Source organism: Plecotus auritus, assembly GCF_963455305.1.
Source record: "Plecotus auritus genome assembly, chromosome: 6".
Classification (NCBI taxonomy): Eukaryota; Metazoa; Chordata; class Mammalia; order Chiroptera; family Vespertilionidae; genus Plecotus; species Plecotus auritus.
Window position 1 is genome coordinate 82,520,878 of NC_137773.1, and position 22,814 is coordinate 82,543,691.

The following is a 22,814-nucleotide window of genomic DNA, read 5'->3' on the forward strand; positions in this document are numbered from 1 at the left end:
GGATCAACAGCCTCATCAGTATCTGAACAGCCCTGACCCATCTACTGACATGGAGACCTCAGGGTGAACTGACCTTGTCTTGGGCGGAGGAGCCGGTGCTCACGTCCCAGATGGTGGGCACCTGGCTGAGGCTGTCGGCGGGCAGGAAGTCAGGGGTATCCGCGATGTCCGAGAGGGAGTCCACAGATGAGGAGAAGATGGAGGCGTTGGAGAGGTCATCGAGGTACGAGGATTCCTGGAAGACAGGCTGGGTGAGGGCACAGCCAGGGCGGCCCCATGACAGGTGCAGGAGGGGTTAGCCAAGGGGCAGATGCTGCTCAGCCACGAGAGGAACAAGGCTCTGACACTGGCCACAACATGGATGAATCCTGAAAACACGACACTTTATGAGAGAAGCCAGACCCCATGAGCTGTGCACTGACACCACTGAGTGCCACCCGCTTCATGCCTTCCCTGGCCCATTCCTGTGTGGGTGACACGAGTATAGAGATTTGTCAGGACTCAGGGGCCCCACACCTTTGGGAGAAGCCTGCTGCATGGAGTTTACACACAGTTTATAAACCTAAATTTAAAGAAAATCAGGAACATCAGGCATTTGTGCTGCCCCACACCCCCACCCCTCAGTCAGAGGCACCGAGTGCCTGGCTTGCACTGGACATTGGGACACGTGGAGACCAGCCCCTCAGGGGTCCTGGACAGGCAGGAGCAAGCTCCCAATCAGACTTCCCTGCAGTGAGTGTCCGTTTTGCAGACAGGGACCTGGAAGACCAGGAGCTGGGGAGGGTGCAGGCGAGCAGTCCTCAGCCAACACTACTAGGAGAAAGCCCCACAAGAACCTCCCAGATGAGCACCTCCCCTCCAGCCTGCTCAGCCGAAGCCATAGAGGGCCAGTCACACTGACTTCAGGCCCTAAGCATTTCAGTCAGTTTGTGGGAGCATTTCCTGAGCAGGCAGGGCCAGTGGCCTTGGCAGAGGCCACAGTGAGGATCCAGGCAGGGCTGCCCTCCTGGAGCCCCATGCCTTGTGCACCACTTACACATTGGAGGCACTGAAGAGCCATGGCCAGGTGTGCAGGGATACATGTGTGTCCTGCCAACCAGTGGGTGAAGACAAGAATGGCTGATGAGAGGGGGGTCGCGGGGCTCAGTTTGATGGACTCCAGGGAGGAAGGGGACCCTGGAACCTATCCTGATGCACCTGTAATGCCACAATTAACTGGCCTGGGTCTCAGCCAGTGCCTGGGCCTAACCCATGTCCCTTTGAGGCCCTTTTCCTGGCTCCCCTCCCAGCAATCTGAATCAGATTCCTATTCCGTGGGGTGGGGGTGGGGAGTTGGGGGGATCTGCAGGCAACCTCATCAGCTTCCCAGAAGTTCTGACTCTGACACTGGTGTATATACAGCCCCAGAAAGAGGCAGCTCCAAGGGAATGGGTGGGGAGGAGATGGAACTGGGTTCCACCCAGCAGCCTCCCCTGAGATGGCTGGATGCAAGAGCCTCAGTCTTGCCCATCTGCTGGACAAGATCAGTCCTGGTGCCAACAAGGAGTCAGGGGGCCTTGAATGAGCCTCCTGCTACCCTCCAGAGCCCTGGCCATCTGTGCACACAGGGAGCCATAGGGGCCAGCCACACAGTCACGTGGTGTGCAAGGAGAGAGCTCAGACCACCAACCAGGCCTTTCCTCACCCCTGCCTGCCCCCCAGCTGCAAGCAGCCTGGATCCACGTGGGGGTGGGGGTGGGAGCAGGAGGCAGTGCAGACCCAGCCCCCCACCCCACCTCCAGCTGGCAAGACTATGACCTGGACAGTCAGGGGAAGAGGCGGGGCCTTCAGTTGCCCCATAGAAGGCAGGACCTGCTCAGGCACCAGACACAGATGGTGGCCTAAGTAGGTTAATAAAAGCTCCAAGTTCTCCCTAGCCGGTTTAGCTCAGTGGATAGAGTGTCGGCCTGCGGACTGAAAGGTCCCAGGTTCGATTCCGGTCAAGGGCATGTACCTTGGTTGCGGGCACATCCCCAGTGGGAGGTGTGCAGGAGGCGGCTGATCGATGTTTCTCTCTCATTGATGTTTCTAACTATCTCTCTCCCTTCCTCTCTGTAAGTAATCAATAAAATATATTTAAAAAAAAAAAAAAAAAAAAAAAGCTCCAAGTTCCAGGACAGAGGCAGGAACTGAAGGGGGCGCACTTTGAAACTCCTGGGGTGCCTAGCACAATCATGCAAGAGCCCAGCGACTCAACAGACCAGCGCAGCTGTCTCAGGGGAAACTGAGACAACTATGGGTGAGCCTGGCCCTGCGACCCCCCAGGCTAGACCTCCCTTGTGCTCTGCCCTTCCCAGGTCAGGGGCGGTCAGAGGTGGCCCAGCCCAAGTCTGGTGGACGATGCCAAGGAAAGCCAGGCTATAAGTCTTGCTACCTGGTCCCTATAAGTGACAGGGCCAGAGACCCCAGCAAGCTGGGCAGGAAGGGGTCTGGGTACAGGTGGAGGTGGACAGATATCTTGGCTGAAATCCCTCTGGGGCCACATCTGAGCAGGTCCGTGATGGATACTGCCTGAGCCTGGTCAGAGTGATGCTAGCTCCTGAGACCCTGAGAGGTGGTCCTGTCTTCTGGAGGCAAATGGGCAAGGCTGGGGGACAGAGAAGGAAGACTGGTCCTGGCAAAATGTGGGTGTGTAGAGATACCCCTCCTGAGAGCACAGTGGAAGGGGAGGGGGCTTCCCAGTGGAGAAGCCTGATTAGCACCCCAGTGATGAGGATCAATGTTAGCCATGAGGAGCCATGGGGACACAGGGACCCTGATGTGACTAATGAGTAGAGCACATCCCTCAGTGCAAACATGAGAAAGACACCAGAAAACCCTGACGGGGGACATTCTGTAGGACACAACAGCCCAGGGCATCCACATAGGAAAGAGGAGAAACCGACTCAGTCGGGGGGGGGGGGGGGTGCTGAGGGGACATGATGATTGAGTATCACGGGCGATCCTGATGGGGTCCTGGGGCAGGGAGAGGCCATCAGGGGAAACTGAGGAAATCTAGTAAATACAGACTTTGGTTATTAATGATGTCTCAGTCCTGGCTCATTAGCTGTGACAAAGGTACTGCAGTGACATCAGGTGTGGGTAGGGGGACTGGGCAGGGCACACTGGAATATATACCATCCGTCATAATTCTGTAAATCTAAAACTGTTTTAAAAATATCATGTTAAGTGGGTACTTTTGCCCCACTCTGTGGACTCTACCTCCAGATGCCCAGACCAACAGCTAGCAATATAGGGGTTCCTGGATTCTCAGGCAAAGTGAGGAGGGGCCTCATGCGGGTCACCACAGGTCAGGGGGAGGTAAGGCCTCTAGGGCACCCCCCAGCTCCACTCCCTGTGCAGGGTGGGCAGCTGGATGGGGGTGAGAAGGGACCTCTCCCTGGTGGGCTGCTTGCCCACCAGCTTGTGTGGGAACCTGACTCCCAGCAGCCACCAGCAGAACCCCAAGACTACTCAAACCCAGAACCGCCCTCCCTGGGTCCCCACCTGGAACACCTGCTCCCCAGACCCCAGACTGCTCTTCCTGCTGCAGCCCCTGAATGTGGAGGGAGCCGGCTCGTTACCCAAGAGAGTGTGGGGTCATTTGCTGTGGATACCATATCTGCAGCATTTTGGGGATCCCCTGGATCAGGTGAAGAGCTGCCCAGACAGTAACCCTCCTCCCAGTCCAGCTGGATGGGACAGGACGGACCCTCCACCCTGACCGGGCTGTGGGCCTCCTCCAGGAGGGCTACAACTGCTCAGACCCCAGAAATTATCTTCAAATGGGTTCTTTCACTGCCTCCCCGCCCCCGCCCCAGGGGCTAACCACTTGCCTGGGTCAGGGGAGAGAAGGAGTTACAGAGACCCATTCCTACCTGTCCAGTCAGACCCAATCCCAAACGGTGTTCGCTGCTGCTGGCAGAGGCTCTGATGGCTGCCCCAGGACATCCCAGAGCCCACGAAACTCTCAAGGTCCAATGCCAGGGACACCCAGATCAGAGCAGGCACACAGACACAGCCCCTCCCACCTCCCCCGCTGGCCACAAGCACTTTCATTTTGCAGCGCCTCCCTGGTCCCTCCCCTCGTCCTGTCCCCACGGTTCTCAGAAAACTCCTGCAGATTCACTGTCCCTGCCAAAAAAGCCAGTGGGAGCCAGGAGGACCAGGAGGAGGGGACGCCCCAGGTCTGGTGGGTCCAGTCAGTCCTCACAGTGGCCTGACCTGCCTGCCAGGTGGGAGGGAACCGATTGAACCCTGAGGTAAAACGGGAGGGTTACCTTGTTGAGTGCTGCAAACTGCAGCCAGAACTGCAGCTGGGACATGGCTTGGCCACCGGTGGGTTCCCCTGGTAGGAGCACTCCCTCATGACCTTGGGCGCTGGGCTGGGCCGGCAGACGGCTCTGCTCTCAGCCTTCAGCCCAGCTGCATTTGCATGTTGGTTTAGTCACCACCAGCGCCTACTTCCCCTAAGGCCCACTGACTTTCAGGAAATGATGCCTGCCTGGTAAGTCAGGGCGATTACTGGCAGTGCAGGGACAATTACTGTACAGGGCGGAATCTAGCCACAGACACTGACAACAATGCACCAGCCCGCCAGGTTGCACCCTGCTGGTCCTGGGTGCCCCGTCCACTGTGGCCAGGCTCTTCTGCAGGCACTCAGGGTTCAGATGGGATGTTGGGGGGGGGGGGCACAGCTGGGATGGACGCCCAGGCAGACCCTCCCCACTCTGCCTCAGTTTTCCCATACTGGTGGTGTACTGGGTTCTGTTCTACCTGGCCTCCTCCCCTTGACAGTTGGGCCTGGTAGGGACCCTCTGCTGCTCCTGAGATGCCCACAGCAGTGATCCTAAGGGGCACAGGCCCCCAGAACACGGGGAGGAGACAGGTCCATCCCACTCTTACATATCCTCCCACACCCTCCCAGGCCCAGCACCCCAGCTCTTCAGCCTGGACCCAGGTCCATGGCCTTCACCTGCCACCCTGGAACCATCACCAGTGCCTCCTGGGCACCCCAAGGCCTTTGCCCATGCTAGGACTCTGCCTAGAGCACCTCCTTTGGGGCACCCAGGCCCACCCTGCTCCTTACCCTCCAGCCTTGCAAGGGCTCTGCCTGCCCCTGAAGCTCCATTCCTCCCCATGCCCCCTGCCCCTGCCTCCCTCAGTCCAGCACAGGAGTAGGACCGGGAAGGGCTAGTGGGCAGGGTATGCAAAACCATCATACCCTGTGGGCTCAGAGCCTAGGCACAGGTACCCACCCAGTGGGAATGATTGTTTAGATCACTCCTCACAGGCTGAGAAGAGGGACCCTGGGCCTCCTACCGAGTCAGAGAGAATTAACAGTCACAGGGTCCAACCCTGCAGTCCAGTGAGGCCCCCATAGCAGCCCCTATCCTGTCTCCCCATACAGCCAGAGGGCAACACACACCCCAACAACAGAGCAAGTTGTGGGATGCCCCACCAGGCCCTGGCTGCCATGGGTGGGAGGAAAGTGTACATATGGCAGTAAGTTCATGAAAAGATACTCAACACCACAGGGCAACAGGGAAAGGGAGGTCACAAATGAGATGAGATACACTGCACATGCAAGGGACTGCGAAACTCAAACAACAGTGACAAGTGCTGGTGAAGACGCAGAAGAGTCGGAACCTCCAACAAACTGGTAAGAATGTGCAATAAGCGTCTCTCTGTAAAACAGTGTCCAGTTCCTCCAAATATCACAGTCACCACATGACCCTGCAATGCCACTGCTAGGTGTCCATCCAAAAGAGATACAAGCATGCCAATAGCCACAAACTGGAAACAACCCAAATGTCTAGCAACAGATGAATGTGATCCAATCACACACTGCAATATTACTCAGCCGTAAAAAGGAGTGAAGTGCCCTGGTTGGTGTGTCTTAGTTGGTTGGAGTGTTGTCCCATACACCAAAAGGTGGCAAGTTTGATTCCCGGTTAGGGCACATACCCATGTTGTGGGTTCAATCCCCGGTTGGGCTGTGTGCAGGAGGCAACCAATCAGTGTTTCTCTCTCACATGGATGTTCCTCTCTCCCTCTCACCTTTCCTCTCTCTTTAAAATCAGTTAAAAGAACAAGAGAGTAAAGCACTGACACTTGCTACAACTTGGATTGGACCTTGAAAACATGGTGCTCAGTGAAAGAAGGCAGACATAAAAGGCCATACAATGTGTGATTCCATTTATGTGAAATGCCCAGAACAGGCACATCCACAGGAACAGGAAGTAGGTTAGTGGTTGTCAGGAGCTGGGGGAGACTGCTAAGGGGGATGAGGCTTCTTTTTCAGAAATGTTCTAGAACATTTCTTCTTTTTAAAGAAATGTTCTAGAACAAGCGAGGTGATGGGCCTGGACATCATGGCTCAGTGGTTGAGTGTCAACATATGAACCAGGAAGTCACGGTTTGATTCCCAGTCAGGGTATATGCCTGGGTATGCAGGAGGCAGCTAATCAATAATTCTCTCTCGTTATTGATGTTCTAACTCTCTCTCCCTCTCCCTTCCTCTCTGAAATCAATAAAAATATATTTATATTTTAAAAAGAGAGGTGATGGTTGCACAAACTTTGTAAATATACTTTAAAAGGGTGAGTTTTAAGGTATGTGAATTCTGTCTCAATTTTAAACAGAATTTCTTGGAATCTGGAATGAAAGGAAAACATAATAATAAATAATAATAAAAAAAACCACACCAAACTTTTTATTACTAGGTTTAATGGGCATAAAATTTGTCAAGTTGCTAGCAAAGTTTGTAACCTCTGTCTCTCATTATCTCGTCACCAGATGGTTTACCACCTGGCAAAGGTGACCTGAAGGAGACAGGGAAGTCCAGGGTGTGGCTGGGGATCCCAGGACAAGGAAGGGCCCCTGTCTAGGGAAGTCATCACCCACTGGGCTCCTGGCCACCTCACCCACCCCAAGTCTGGCCTGCCAAGGGCCCTCCACCCTGGCCACCAAGTGCTGTGGGTCTTGGATGGGACTGGAAGGGGGCGTAACAGGTGGGGGGACTGAGTCAGGTCAGAGCAGAGGTCCTGGTGAAGGTGAAACGGGTGACCTGGGTGCCAGCCATGCTCGAGGACATGGATGGCCATGGATCCAGCCCCATGAGTATGGCTGGTTCCTGTCTGGTGTCTCTCTGAGCTGTGGGCTTGCCCAGCTAGTGGTCCCTAAGTTGACCCTCCACCACGTGGCTGAGTACAGAAGGGTAGGCGTGGCCCAATTGTCTAGGTTTCCTGAGAATCCCCCCATCCCCATCTGTTTTTGAGGTTTCACTCCTTACCTTCTCCACCTATCCCACCAGTTTCTTTATACACACTCAAGTGCTCGGGCAACCACATAACTGGGCCACAGATGGCCTGTCTGTCCCTGAGTTACAGTGAGTTCAGTTGAGGCTGGCGAGTGAGCAGCACACCTCACTGCTAGAATATTTCTGTTGAGGGCTCAGTTGTGTCCCCCAAAATGACAGGTTTGAGTCCTAGCCTGTGAACTGGTCCTTATTTGGATATAGGGTATTTGCAGATGTAATTAGCTAAGATGGGGTCACACTGAATTAAGGTGGCCCTAATGCAATGACTTACAAGAATAGGAAAATTTGGACACAGACACACAGGGGGAGGCAACATGAAGACAGAGGCAGACACTACCGTGATACAACCACAAGCCCAGGATGCCTGCAGCCCCCAGAAGCTGGGAGAGGCAGGAAGGACCCTTCTCTGAAGCCTCAGCGGGGAAGGTAGCCCTGCAACACCTTGATCTCAGACATCTGGCCCCAGAAATGGGAGGGTGTAAGTCTCTATGGTTTTAAGCTGCCAGGTTTGTGGTACTTTGGTGGGGTAGCCCAGGACACTCACCCCTACAACTCTCTAGAAAGCTCTGCTCTGTCAGCGCATCAAAGGGACGGCTGCCTGGTGTGGGCCCAGTGGCCTCACCAGAACACCACCCCAGACCGCTTTCCAGCAGTGCAATCAGGAGGAGCTGGACCCTCTAAGAATCTGTGGGACAGCCCCTGGACTCCAAAACCTCCCTCACTTCCTTGTTCCCTGGGGTCTGGGTACCCAGACTTCCACACAGAGACCCTCTAGAGATACCATGCTCCTGCTCCCACAGGGTCCTGGCCCTCAGCACAGATCTTGGAGGGGTTCCTGGCCATGGCCGAGTGTAAACCAACAGGCTCCTGTAAGAAGAAACCCACATTTTCTCTTTTTGCCAATGCTGGTAACTGCTAAGAACACGCTATAAGCCAAGACCTCTGATCCCAAGAAATCCATTTGCCAATCAGTTGAGGCCACTTGCCCCTCCCCAAATAGGGAGCTGCCGAGAGTTTTCCAAGTATTTTTCTGAGCTATGACCTCATCTTGGCTTCCCAGAAGCCCCAGCCCCGAGATGCAATGCTTCCTGTGTGTGTGTGTGTGTGTGTGTGTGTGTGTGTGTGTGTGTGTTCAGCATGTGGGAAAGAGCCGTCTCTAGAGCCTGGCCAAGGTCCAAATGGTCTTGGGAGGAGGTGCCAGGGCAGCACCAACTCCAGAAAATGAGCATGTGGGACGGCAGGGGGATGGAACTCCAAGTCTCTTGCCCCCAACCCATTTCTGACATGTCCCCAAATACCACCCCCAATCAGATTCAGCTACATCTGGAACACATGTCCACACAAAGGCCTGTACACGACGTTCACAGCAGCAGGATTCACAACAGCCAAAAGGTAGACACAGCTCAAATGTTCACCACTGGATGAACAGATAAACACAACGTGGTCCATTCACACAGTAAAATATTAGCCAGCCATGAAAAGGAGTGAAGTGCTGATACTCCCTATGTGGATGAACACTGAAAACATGACGCTCAGTGAGAGAAGCCAGACACAAAAGACCACACAGTGTGATTCCATTTATGTGAAATGTCCAGAACAGGCACATCCAGGAAGTGGATTTGTGGTTGTCAGGGGCTGGGGGATGGGAATGGGGAGATGACTGCTGATGGGGACGGGGTCTCTTTTTATGGTGATGGAGTGTTCTGATAGAAGTCAGAGGTAATGGGTGCACAACATAATAAGTGTACTAAAAGCCACTGAATCGTATGATATGCAAATTGTATCTCAATTTAAAAATAGCCTGGCTGGCGTGGCTCAGTGATTAAGCTTCAAACCTATGAACAAGGAGGTCAAGGTTCGATTCTGGTCAGGGCACATGCCCAGCTTTGCAGGCTGGATCCTCAGTGGGGGGCGTGCAAAAGGCAGCCAACCAATGATTCTCTTTCATCATTGATGTTTCTACCTTTCTCTCCCTCTTCCCTTCCTCTCTGAAATCAATAAAAATAAATAAATAAATAAATAAATGAATAAATAAATAAATAAGATGAAAGAAAAGCTGCATGTTCACATCCCTGTGTCTTCAGCACACTCCAGTGTGAGACCTTATGCGGGGCCTCTTGAGCTGTTCAGGTCACCAACCAGGGACTTGGGGCCTGTGTGGCTTCATGCCAACAGGAGTTGGAAGGATAGGAGGCCCTTCCTCTGGGAGGTGGGTAATGCAAGGGCCAAGGCAGGGAAGACACAGCATGAGCCTGGGCCAGCCTGAGTGGCTACAAGGGAGGAAGTGCTCCAATGGGGACACAGAGGGACACAGGAAATCCTGAGCAGACACTCCTGATCAGAGCCCACACTGATATAAATTAATGAATGAATAGCTAAGGGGAGGGGGCAGCTGTCCCTACAGAATGCCAGCTATCATTATAGCAGGGAAGACAACAATCTGTTAGATGGACACCTCGGTTACAATTGCTGTAGCCGACAACCCCCGACAGATGACAAGGTCATTCCCACCCCCACCACAAGGGGCCAAGATACCGGCACAGCCTTGTGTCTCTCACAGGATGAGGGACAAGTAGCAGCCTGACAGTGGGCAGTGGAGGGACCTGGTGGAGGCCGCCCCAACAGGGGTCAAGGTCAATCCCACTGGCAATGAGATACATCAATACCAGGGTCTCAGAGACAAAGCACTGAGGAGGACACAGGGTCTCATCTGTGGGATTCCTGCCATAAGCACAGAGCCCCAGTCTCAGCAAGAGGCCCCCAGGCAAACTCTTCAGAGGCCTGTGTCCACCTGGCACTCGGGTCTGTCACCAGCACTGAATCAAGCTCATTTCTGCCCTGTGACACATGGGCCAACGTTATACAGGATGATGACATACATGCACAGAAGCTAGGTGAATAAGGGTGGCCAGGAATTCTCAGTACTGTTTTTGCAACTTTTCTGTAAATATAAAATACTTTAAGATTTGTTTTGTCGTGAAAACATTCAAACATAAAAAAAAAAAAAAAAAAAAAAAAGCATCAGAGCTTAAATTTTCAGAGACCTAGGTCTCAGGCCCTGGGCAGGACAGGGAAGGGTGATGGGGACCACACCCAGCACAGCTACCTCCAAGAGGCATGTGAACTGCAGAATCCCCCAGGCTGGAGGACCCCTGGTATCTGTGAAGTGGAGGCCCACAGAGGCCCAACCTACCCCCAATGTTCCTGGGCCTGGATTGGCTCCTGTTCGGAATCAAGGGAGGGACCAAATATCCCTGGGATTCCATGCCAGGAGACAAGAGAAGAGCAAAGACCTCAGACAGCAAAGCCAGGCCGAGGCCAACCACAGGCTGGAGAACCGCAGGTCTGGATGCATTCCCTGTGGAGGTGTGGGCAGAATGTTGACCCCGGGGGAATCGCTCTGTGCCCTAAAGGGAAAGTGGAAGAAGCTTTCTCCTTGTAGGTAACAGGAGTCACACAGTTCATCTTGCTCTTTTTGCTTTGGCTGCCAGGAAACTTGGGAATCAAGTTTAGTTACTAGGAAGTATATTAAGGCCTATGGGTTTATATTCACTCTTCACCCCCAACCCCCCCTCTAGATTTCCCATTTCAATTCCTTCTGACTTATACAACAGTGGGGAACATTTCTAGAGTGTGCTATGGGCCACAGGAAGGCTTTGCATGGTGTATTAGTTTCCTTTCATTGCTGTAATAAATTACCACAAACTTTCTAGCTTAAAACAACACAAGTTTATTACCTTATGGTTCTAGAGATCAAGAGTTCGACATTGATATGAAAACATGCTCAAAGTCACTAATTACCCGAGAGATGCAAATCAAAACGACAATGCGGTACCATCTCACACCTGTCAGAATGGCAATCATCAACAAATCAACAAACGACAAGTGCTGGCGAGGATGCAGAGAAAAAGGAATCCTCGTGCACTGCTGGTGGGAATGCAGACTGGTGCAGCCACTGTGGAGAACAGTATGGAGTTTCCTCAAAAAACTAAAAATGGAACTCCCATTTGACTTAGTAATCTCACTTCTAGGAATATATCCCAAGAAACTAGAAACACCAATCAGAAAGGATATATGCACCCCTATGTTCATAGCAGCACAATTCAACATACCTAAGATTTGGAAACAGTCTAAATGCCCATCAGCAGATGAGTGGATTAGAAAACTATGGTACATCTACACAATGGAATACTATGCTGCTATAAAAAATAAGGAATTCTTACCATTTGCAGCAGCGTGGATGGACCTGGAGAGCATTATGTTAAGTGAAATAAGCCAGGCAATGAAAGAAAAATACATGATCTCACTCATTTATGGAAAATAAAGAACATTATAACCCGATGAACAAAAAGATAGATACAGAGGCAGTAAAGCACTGAACAGACTGTCAAATTACAGTGGGAAAACAGGAGAGTGTTGGGGAGGGGGGGAAAGAGATCAACCAAAGGACTTGTATGAATGCATATAGGCACACCAATGGACACAAGACACTGGGGGTGGGTGGGATGAGGGCATACGACAGGGGGTAGGGGAGGCTTTAAGATTTGTTTTGTCGTAGGTAAATGGGGGGGAAAAAGGAGATATATGTACTACTATATGTAATACTTTAAACAATAAAAAATAAAAAAAAATTACCTGAAAAAAAAAAAAAGAGTTCAACATGGGTCTCACGGATCTAAACACAGGTGTGGGCAGAGCTGGTCCTTCTGGAGGCTCAGGAGAGAATACTTTCTGGCCTTTTCTAGCTTCTAGAGCAGGGGTGGGCAAACTTTTTGACTCGAGGGTCACAATGGGTTCTTAAACTGGACCGGAGGGCCGGAACAAAAGCATGGATGGAGTGTTTGTGTGAACTAATATAAATTCAAAGTAAAGGAGTGGAGGGGAGAGCAAGAGAACCCTCCGCTCTTTCGGCTCCGCGGGCCGGATAGAACAGCCGAACGGGCCGGATCTGGCCCGCGGGCCGTAGTTTGCCCACGGCTGTTCTAGAGGCACTGCACCACTGGCCCCTTCCTCCATCTTCACAGCCAGCAGCACAGCCTCTTCCATCTCTCTGACTCTGACCCTCTTACCTCCCTCGTATGAGGACCCTATAAGGACACTGGGCCCCATGGGGAATCCAGGTTGTCTCCATCTCGGGGTCCTAGACTTAATCCCATCTGCAAAGTAATATCCACAGGTGCAGGGACCAGGATGGGGACATCTTTGGGGTTGCATTCTAATACACCCACTCAGTGCAATGCATTCTTTCTTTCTTTTGGGCTCCCCCCAGCTCCCTTGTCAGGGACTCTAAAACAAACTGTATAAACAGAGTTTTAGAGGCCAGGTGTCTGCCCTGCCATTGTTGCTCAGTTGGTTGGGGGTCATCCCATGCACCAAAAGGCTGCCAGTTCGATTTCCTGTCAGGGCACATGCCCGGTTGTGGGCTCAATCCTTAGTACGGGACATACAGGAGGCATCGGATCGATGTTTTGCTTTCATATCGATGTTTCTCTTTCTCTCTCCCTAAAAATCAAGTCAATTTCAAAATCTTAAAAGAAAAAAGAGCTGGGTGTCAGAGGGTCCGAAGGGTCTGAGGAGCACTTGGCTTGGCCAGGGGGCAGACACAGAGAAACTTTCTAGCACTAAGCTTCCTCCAGGGGCCCAGACAGAGGCCCAGGTACCTCAGAAGGGAGGGTCCTGGACCCCTTGGGTAACCCAGGCTCAATCCTATGTCAGGATCCTTGACTTAATCTCATCTGTAAAGTCCCTCTGCCATATGAGGAGACATGTCCACAGTCCCAGGACCGGGATGGGGACATATTTGGAGCTGTCTCCAAGCCAGCCACCATGCTGATGTCACAGTCTGGATCAGGAGCAGAAGGTGCTTGTGGTGGGCTATAAAGGGCTTCGAATACTAGGCTCCATCTGGACTTCTTCCTGGCTCGAATCACAGGCCTGGGGATCATGGGGGTCATGTGGGAGGTACAGGAAGCTGACCAACAGGGCCTCAGGACCCCTTACCCTGAGCAAACTCTGATTTCATTTTTGTCTGATCCCACACTCAGCACTGGGGTGAGATTTTGCTGGAGGAAGGGTCTGCTTTCCTTATTTATTCATTTAAATCCTCACCCAAAGATCTGGTGTTTGTTGTTTTTTTTTAAAATATATATATATATATATATATATATATATATATATATATATAATGTTTTTTTACTGATTTCAGAGAGGAAGGGAGAGGGAGAGAGAAAGAAACATCAATGATGATAGAGAAACATCGATCGGCTGCTTCCTGCACGCCCCCTGCCGGGGATTGAGCTCGAAACCCTCCTGGTTCATAGGTCAATGCTCAACCACTAAGCCACTACGCTGGCTGGGTGATATGGTGTCTTTTTTGTTAGTTTGTTTTGGTGTTGTTGTTTTTTTAGTTGATTTTAGAGACAGGAAGGAGGAGAGAGACAGAAACATTGATGTAAGAGAGAAACACTGATTGGTTACCTCCCATGATCGGTTGCCTCCTGTACGCACTCCAATCGGGGATAGAATCTGCAACCTGGGTATGTGCCCTGACTAGGAATCGAACACGCAATCTTTTGGTGCACTGGACGATGCTCCAACCAACTGAGCCATCGGGCCAGGGCAGTTCTGCTGCTTTAAAAGGGAGAACTGGGTCCAAGGTGCCCTAACAAGGAGACTGGGGTGGGCGACAGGGCGCTATGTGTTCAGCAGGCGCTCAATAAACGTCTGTGGGATGGATACATGAACTCTGAGTGCTAGGAAAGGCGGCTGTGGTGTCCCAAGGGGTTCTATGCTGAGAAACCGCGCTATTTCTTGGCAAAGCAGGGGAGGTGGTGGGAGCTGAATGCATTAGACAGAGAGATGGGGGAGTAAGGCCTGGTGGGTGGCCACAAGGGTTGGGAGGCTTCCAAGGGCCGTGGACTCTGCACACCTCAAGCCTCAGTTTCCTCCTTCACATGTCAGGTGATGCCCCAGATGGGGAAACAGCATCAGGAAATATCTAGTCTGGATATGGAGTCATGTCTGAGACGAGTGGAGAGGAACTTAATCAGAGCTCTGAGAAGGTCACCAGCTCTGCAGGACAAGCCAACACGCAGAGACACAGAAAATGGGGGAGGGTCTTGAGATGACAGCCAGAGCACCCTGAGAGGTTGAACCCACTGGACAATGGCACCTCCCAAGGTTGTGCAATGGCACTTGCTAAACTGGAGGCCCAGGGTGTCCTCATGCTCCAGAGTTGAAGGAAGAAACTTCGAACCCACCTGGAAAGATTGGAGGGCCATGTCCAGAGGGCCTCTCATCTCTGTCATCACTGCCTTTATCCTGGGATACTTGGGGGCCCAAATTCCTTCTGCAGGCCCCCAAGGGGCAGGTAACCCTGTGCTCCCATCTCCATGAGGCCCAGCCTCATCTTTTCCTGGGTGGCCACAAGGGTCACCAAGGGGCAGCTTAAAGGACACTTGCCCTAGCTGGTTTGGCTCAGTGGACAGAGCATCGGCTTGCGGACTGAAGGGTCCCAGTTTCGATTCCAGTCAAGGGCACATGCCTGGGTTGTGGGCTCGGTCCCTAGTAGGGGGCCTGCAGGAGGCAGCCGATCAATGATTCTCTCATCATTGATGTTTCTCTCTTTCGCTCTCCGTTTCTCTCTGAAATCAATAAAAATATTAAAAAAAAAAAAAAAAAAAAGAGCAGACACTTGCTCCTACAGCCGTGGAGGGCAAACATCCCAGGAGGGTCCCTCCTGCCTCTCCTACTCCCGGTGTCCTTGGTTCTGGCCACATGGTCCAGTCTCTGCCTCTATGGTCACATGCTTTTGTCCTCTGTGTCTCCTCTTCTGTCTCCCTAAGGACTCGCCAGGTTTAGGGCCGGCTGAGATAACCAGCATCCTCTCAACTCCACTTTCAGCTAATTACTCCTACAAAGACCCTAGTTCCAAAGAAGGACCCATTTTGAGGATCCAGGTGGATGTGGATTTGAGGGGGGACACTGGTTATCACAGTACAGACCCCCCCAGTCCAGCTCTCTGCCCGGTCCTGCTGAAGCCTTGAGTGTGGAGAACGGCTGGCTCCAGTGGGTGCAAGCCGGATAAATGGCCTGTCTGGATCCAAGCAAGCCCAGTGGGTTTTAACTGACTGATTTATGCTGCATCCCTCCACAGCCTGTCCTCACATCCCCCACTTCACAGGGGGAGACTGAGGCTGGGAGCTGAGCGGCTGCTGCCCCCTCCCTCCCTGATTGGCCTCAGTACCCTCACAACTGGGTGGTTCCCAAACCATATGCCAAGGCCCCTGCCACAAAGAACAGGCTCACGGAGTATTTGAAGTTTCCCAGGGAAATGCAGTGCCAAGGCCTCGGCGGTCCCAGGTAATCACGTTCGAGCAAAGGTGCCAGCATTAGACTGAGGGTGGGCTTCTTCCCGAGAATCATCTCCATGGAGCTCAGTTTTCCAGAGCTGCCATGAAGAGATGGGGCGCTATGCAAAAATACTGGTGAGGCCAGGAAGGCAGGGTCTGCCTGATTCCTTGGGAGCCGAGCTGCCCCCATGTCCCCCGAGAGAATAAATCAAACGTTATCTTCCTTCGACTGGTGTGTGTCATGTTTTCAAATGGCCGCTAGGTTTGAGGGCACAGACACTCACTGTGGTGTTTGCACCTGATGGGCACCGCTCTTGCCTGGGGGCACAGGGACAGAGGATCCTCCCCTAGGCGCTAAGGTGAACATAGGGCCTACGCTAGGAGAAGGAAGAAGGCACCGAGGTTTGGGGAAAGCAAATCAGGAGTTCTAAAAGGCTGCCCCACCACCCATACACGGGATGTGAGCAAAGGAGCGATGGGGACAGCCCCCATCCTCCGTTACATGACCTCTGACCCAGCTCTCTACTGTGGTGAAACTGCCTCTGCCAGACAGAACAGTGGGGCTGTAGTTCAGGCTGGCAGGGCCAAGGGGCATTGCTATTCCCCAAAATAAGCTGTATTTCCACATGGCACGTGGCTCAGGAGAGGTTGTTGGTGCCGACCTGAGATGCAGCAGGGATCCCGTGGGTAGGCACTGGGCCACTGAGGGCTTGACAGGCTGCTCGAACTTGAGTCTCCTACCTGAGGAAAGTCACTCTTTGGCAGGAAGCTGGGGGTGGCGGCCATTGGGCTGTAGCTGGTGTCTGTGCAGGATTGGCCCACAATGTTCATGTAAGGGCTGGAGAGAGACAGGAAAGAAGGTGAGCTATAGGGTGTGGTAGGGGCACTGTCCTCCCCACTTTGAGTGCAGAACATGAGTGGGGCTACCCACCAACAGGAAGAACTCTGGTCTCTCAGAAACTCAGCTCAGAGGAGGGGCCCAAGCATCCATGTCCCAGAAAAAGAGGGTCCAGCTACATGTGCCTCGAGGCTTTGGCATCCGCCATTCCTTGGCCTGGTTCCAGGCATGCTCCCCTGCAAACTCCTATATGCCCTACAAAACCCAGCCCCTGTTGCCCTCTGGAAGAAGATGCATGCTGGTTCTTTTTGCCCCCAAAGTGTCTCACCCTCCTCACCTGTTGTCACCTCCCACAGTGGAGCCCGCCCTTGCTCATCCCCACTACCTCTGCCCTTTTCCCTGGTGGGTTCTCACTAAGACAAATCATAGCTGGTTGATCTCAACTGCTTCTAAGCAGCCAAGACCAGGTTCATAGCCCACTTGGCAGGAGGTTGAAGCCCCCCGGCTACGAGTTCTAGTTTTGTTTAATTCATCGCTACAGAAGAGGAAGGCAGAGGGAAGCCCCTGAGGGAGATGTGGTTATGGAATGTGGTGGGGCTGGCTGAGACCCGGGCTGTGGAACTTACTGGCTTTCACTGGAGAAGACTGCATATTGGGTGTTCCACCACGGGTATTGTAGCATGGCGCTCTGCAAAAGAACAAGTGCATTATAAGGGGACCAGAGGGGATGGCAGAAGAGGGAACCTGCCTCACTCACTGGGTAGGGTTCCAGTGGTCCAGAGTCAGGGGCTCTAAGGTCAGGGTATGAGCCCACCCTTGGCCCCTAGCTGGGTCACCTGGGCCTCATTTAGCCGCTGTATGTCTCAGTTTCCCCACATGCATGGGAGAACCCATTGAGACGGCTGCAGCAAAGATGAAGGTATTGATCAATACATGTACAGGACCAGGTGGGATGGGTGGGTGTGGTCCCAGAATCCCAGAGGCCTGGGGAGCCAAGACTGCCAGCTGCCCAAGGTCTGACACCCAGGCCTGGGGCCTAGGAAACTGTATTTAACAACTTGTGTGTTGGTGATCCAACACCCTGCTTGGAGGCTCCCTACCCGCATTCTACAAAGGGAAGGATAAGACCAGATGCAAAGCGAGATAGTTCAAGTCCCTGCAGGGCCAGGCCCCATAGGGAAGATGTGTGGCCTACCCAGAGAGATAGGACTTCTCAGAGGGGTGGGGGCCAAGGCCAGGGCAAGGGGCTCCCACAGCACCATGAACTGGCCCCTGCCATAGCAAGACCCTCATGGTCAAACCTCTCCTAGTCAAGTTGGGGGGCGGGGGGTCACACTTCTCAGAGCTCCTCAGAGTTCCCATGGGCCAAGGGAGCTACCAGCATCAGTCAACTCTGTCTGGTCTAAGAGCATATGAGTAGGGGTTCCAAGGAACCTGCTTTGGGAAACACCAGTGAGGAAGAGTGAGCCTGAGGTCAATGGGTATATAAGAGGCCTTGCACTGGAATTTGACAGGACTAGCTTGAAAGTGTGGGACCGTGAACACGCCAGCCCCTCTGTACAATGGAAGTGGCATGTCCTACACTGACACACAGGTCAATTGGGCAGGAGTCCCCTCCCCTAAAACAAGCCACAGCTTCACCAGCAATAAAGCCCACATAGGACCCCATCAGGAAAGCTGTTCCCTGGGGAGAGGCCTACTGGCTGCAGTCAGGTCTCCAGTGGTCCCAGCTGGCCCAGCTGGATGGCAAGTCCAAGGCAGGAGCCCAGCAGACGGCAGCCTCCCACCACCTGGCCCACACAGGTCCTGGTCCTTAGTAAAGTGGCTGGATGCAACTCCCTAGGCCTCCGTGCCTCCCTCTCTGAGACCCTGACCCAAATCTGGCCCAGAATCAGCCCTGATGTCTGAAACCACCACAGCGCTATTCTCCTGTGCCCCCTCCATGCCAAGGGGGGAGCCAGCCATGAATTCCCATCACTACGCCCCACCCCTGAAGGGGCCTTCCAGTGTCCAGATGTCCAGTCCCAGAGAATCAATGCAAGGAAGAAGGGGAGAGAGACACGTTGAGACATTATTGACTGGCAGAGGCCCCGGTTGGCCTGCCCATTCTGTTTTTGCACAGGCTGCAAAATAAAAATAAATAAAAAATTTGGGGAAAAAGAAGCACAAGGCCTGTCCCCAGCATGAATACCAATAGTACAAACACTCTTACAATGAATCCGCTGTGGAAGCCTCCAGAAGGAAGCCATGCTGTGGCCTGGAGAGGATGGGGGTCCCCCCAGGAACCCTACTTCTCCCTAGGGCCCTGGTGCAGGGTCACTTAACTCCTGTGGCCCTATTTGAAGAGAAATCCAGCTCCAGAGGGACATGAACTTCCCAAGGTCACAGGCACTTCTTGAACATTCTACTCCAGACCAGGCTCAGCCTCCTTAGATGAACTAGCATAAACAGTCTCAGGGTGTGTGGACAGACAGCACCTCAGCCAGGCCAGTCCAGGGAGTGGGTGCCTAAACTATGGGCTCACAAGGGGCACAGCTGGCCTGGGGGCTGTGGGTGTTTGGGGTGGGGAGGACCGAGGGGGTTGTTCATTCCCCAATCTGCTCTGCCTACACCTAGATCAGGTCTGGGGAGCCTGGTGGAGTTCCTGGGCCAGGGGACCCCTTGGTTCTCGAGGCACTCAAGGCCTCAGCAGGGAAGGCAGGATGGTAGGGGTCACTCCTGGTTTTGTCTACCCAGCAACCTCTACCTCCTCCCCAGTACTCCGCTCTAGTAAGGCTGCCAATCAAGAACAACCCAATTTGGCCCAGGTCGGATGGCTCAGTTGATTGGAATGTCGTCCCATACACCAAAAGGTTGGGGGTTCGATTCCCCATCAGGGCACATACCTAGGTTGCAGGTTCAATCCCCCCAGTCAGGACGCATATGGGAGACAACCAATTGATGTTTCTGTCTCACGTGGATGTTTCTCTCCCTCTCTCTCTAAAAAAAATCAATTAAAGAACATACAAAACTGCCCTGGCTGGTTTGCTCAGTGGTTGGAGTCTGGTTCCATTCCCAGTCAGGGGCATGTACCTTGGCTGCAGGTTCCCCAGCCCTGGTAGGGGCCCATTCGAGAGGCAACCAATCGATGTGTCTTTTCTCATAATTTCTCTCTCTCTCTCTCCCCCTCCCCGCTTCCTTCCACTCTCTCTAGAAATCAATGGAAAAAATATCCTCAGGTGAGGATTAAAAATAAATAAATAATTGAATGAAAAAAAGGGGCAACAACCCAGTTTCAACCCCAGAGGTAGCACCACAAATCGGCCAATCAGGCTTCCATGGGATTTTCCAGTGCAGCCAGAAATGGTGGCTCCGCCTTCTGAGGGCAGGCCCTGGGATGTGACTGGTCCAGAGACAGGCACCTGACACTAGCCATTCAGAGCCTGCCTGGGGATTCTCCATCTGTGGACAGAGGCTAGCCCTCTCCTGGGGAGGGGCAGGCCCTGGGTCATTAGCCCTAGCTGCCCAGGCCATCTATAAGCTGACTAGGAAGATATAACTCCTGCCAGGGAGGCAGATAAAATATAGGACATCTAGTAAAACTGGAATTTCTGACAAGCAACAAGTAAGTGATTTTGAGTGTGAAGTATTACATGAGACACACACAATAAAAATTATGTGTTTATGTGAAATAAATTTCACTGGACAGCTGTGTTTTTATTTGCTAAATCTGGCTACTTTAGTGACACTGAATATCCTGGGGCCAGCTCCACCTCTCACCTGGTCCACTCTGCTTCCCCTTCCTGAGCTTGGTTCCACCCAGCTAGGAGGCAGAAGAAGCATGTCGCCCACTCTGACTCTCGCAAACTCGAAGACTGCACAGGCTACAGTGTGTGCCGGTAGCTCCCTGGCCAGACCTGATGTGGCCTGAGGGGCAACCCCCATAATTGGTGGCCCCAGAGGAACAGGCTGAGTGCACAGCCTGGGGAGGGGTGGCCCAGCCTTGGTCAGACAGATCTGACTGCCCAGAGGGGAGCCCAGATCCAAAGCCAGGGCTCGACTGGTACCTTCCTTGCACCATGGTCCCTATACCTGCCCTATATGCCAGTTTCTGAACCCCTCAGGTCCTCACAGGCTGTTCAGGCAAAGCTCATATCCTGGCCTTCTGCTGGCTTCCTGAGTCACCATAAAGGGGACATGGCAAGAACCCACATTTCTGTCCTCGGTTACCCAGTCAGTGCACATTCTGACCCAGGAATTGTATTCCAGAAACAGCTGTGGGACAAATCGAGGAGGGGAAGGAAAACACAGGGCGCTATATATACTAACAGAAAATTGGAACCACTTCAAAGGCCCAACACTACGGAAATAATTAAGCAAATTATGAGATGCTGAGAAGGAAGAATCCTGTGTGTTAGAACAGCAAGTCTGTGCTCTGAGCCTAAGAAACAGGCACAATGCCACTCATGGGGCGGCACGAAGGGACAGTGAAGGGGATCAAAGGAGGAATGGGAAGGTATCAGCTATGACAACATGAGCAGAGGCTCAGGAGGGTCAGGGGACATGTGGACACAGCTTCAATAGGAAGGAGAGAGGAGGCTATACCAGCTCATGGTGCGACCTGGACCCTGCAGAGGCCCTGCTGGACCTCAGCTAGGCTTTGAGCTGCAGGTGGCATATCAACTCACTGCCTGCCCAGTGTTCAAGGCCAACTCTGAGTAAGTTCGGATTCCATGCCCTGTCATGTTAAGACATCATGTGGGCACAGCTGAGCTTGGAGGGAATTCAGGGTCTGAGTCCTCCCAGCCCTTTCTGATGCTCCGGTTATGGGCCTGATGCCTCCCAGTGGTTTCCAGCACTGGAACCTGAGCTCCATCTGATCTGAGGCCCATTTCCTGGCTCCTCTTAACCTTGAGGTTGAATCTTGCTTCCTCTGCCCACCTAGCTTCTGCCCATCCCTGCTGCTTCTCAGGCTGTTCTCTGCCACTCAGCACCACACCTATTCTCCTCACCAGTCTCCCCACTGAGAAATGCAGCTTTGTTGTTGTTGATGTTTTTTAAATACATTTTTATTGATTTCAGAGAGGAAGGGAGAAGGAGAGATAGAAACATCAATGGTGAGAGAGAACCATTGATCAGCTGCCTCCTGCACAACCCCCATTGGGGATCATGCCCTTGACCGGAATCAAACCTGGGATGTCTACAGGCTGACACACTATCCACTGAGCCAAGCCAGCTAGGGCGAAAAATGCAGTTTTTCTTTCTACAGTGGAAGAGGAGCTCTGCTTCCACCCAGGAAAGGAAATGCCAGGCCTGACTTGCTGGAGAATTCTGGACCCTTCTCCTGGGGCCACTTGTGCCTCTGTGACATGAGAGCCCAACACCTGTGATGGTTTTGTTACTTAGGCTGGCACCTGTAGTGGTTTTGTTACTTAAGTTACTTACTAGAGGCCTGGTGCATGAATTCATGCACGGGTGGGATCTCCCTCAGGCTGGCACCGCCCCCTCACCTGTTCCATCATCCCACCTGCAGGGCAGGTGATTGGGGGCCGGCCCCCCGCCTGGCTCCTTCAGCACCTGGGAGCTGGGCGGCAGCCCCGCCCACCGCTGCTGGTTGCCATCTGTGTGGCAATTGGCAGGGCGATTGAGCCCCCGCTTGCACCCACCTTGGCCTGGCACCACCCACTCACCTGCTCTACCATCCTGCCACGGTCCTGCTCTTGTCGGGGCCCATCGGGACTGGCAGCGCCACCACTGCCGCCCACCGCCAGCGCCGCATCACCCGTCACAGCGAGCGGTTGAATTCCCGATCAAACTCCCGGTCAAACAATTTGCTTATTAGGCTTTTATATATATAGACTGCAGTTGTTAAAAGCTGGGAGCAACCAAGACACCCTTCAGGAGGTGATGGATAAAACTGTGGTCCATCCAGACTACAGGACATTGCTCAGCACTAAAAAGAATGAGCTATGGAGCCATGAAAAGACATGGAAGATCCTCAAATGCATATTACTGAGTGAAGGAAGCCAATCTGAAAAGCCTGCATACTATATGATCTCAACTCTAGGACATTCTGAAAAAACAAACAAAAAAAACCACTCAGGCTCAGATCATAGACTTGCGGTTCTTCTAAGAAGGATGCCAAGGTTGGGGAGGGATACTCAGGCAGAGCACAGAGGGTTTTAGGACAGTGACACTACTCTGTATGATGCTGTAATGGTGGTTCACTATACATGTGAACAAACATATAGAGTGTCCAAGAGAGAACCGTGATGTCCACTGTGGACTTCAGTGGATAACAACATGG

At 52.7% G+C, this 22,814-nt stretch overlaps 1 protein-coding gene across 5 annotated transcripts in view; it reads right to left on the bottom strand.

Moving 5' to 3' along the window:
* Positions 1-22,814, bottom strand: part of SBNO2 (strawberry notch homolog 2) — a 70,861-nt gene that overhangs the window by 17,305 nt on the left and 30,742 nt on the right. For 4 of the 5 annotated variants that reach the window (XM_080674147.1, XM_080674146.1, XM_080674148.1 and 1 more), the window contains 3 exons: positions 17,155-17,216; positions 16,432-16,528; positions 74-235 (listed from right to left, as the gene is read on the bottom strand). In XM_080674147.1, the coding sequence (XP_080530273.1) occupies positions 74-235; positions 16,432-16,528; positions 17,155-17,216 (321 nt within the window). Of the gene's footprint in view, positions 1-73; positions 236-4,298; positions 4,408-16,431; positions 16,529-17,154; positions 17,217-22,814 lie in introns of those variants that run through there. The other variant, XM_080674150.1, reaches the window with a different exon arrangement.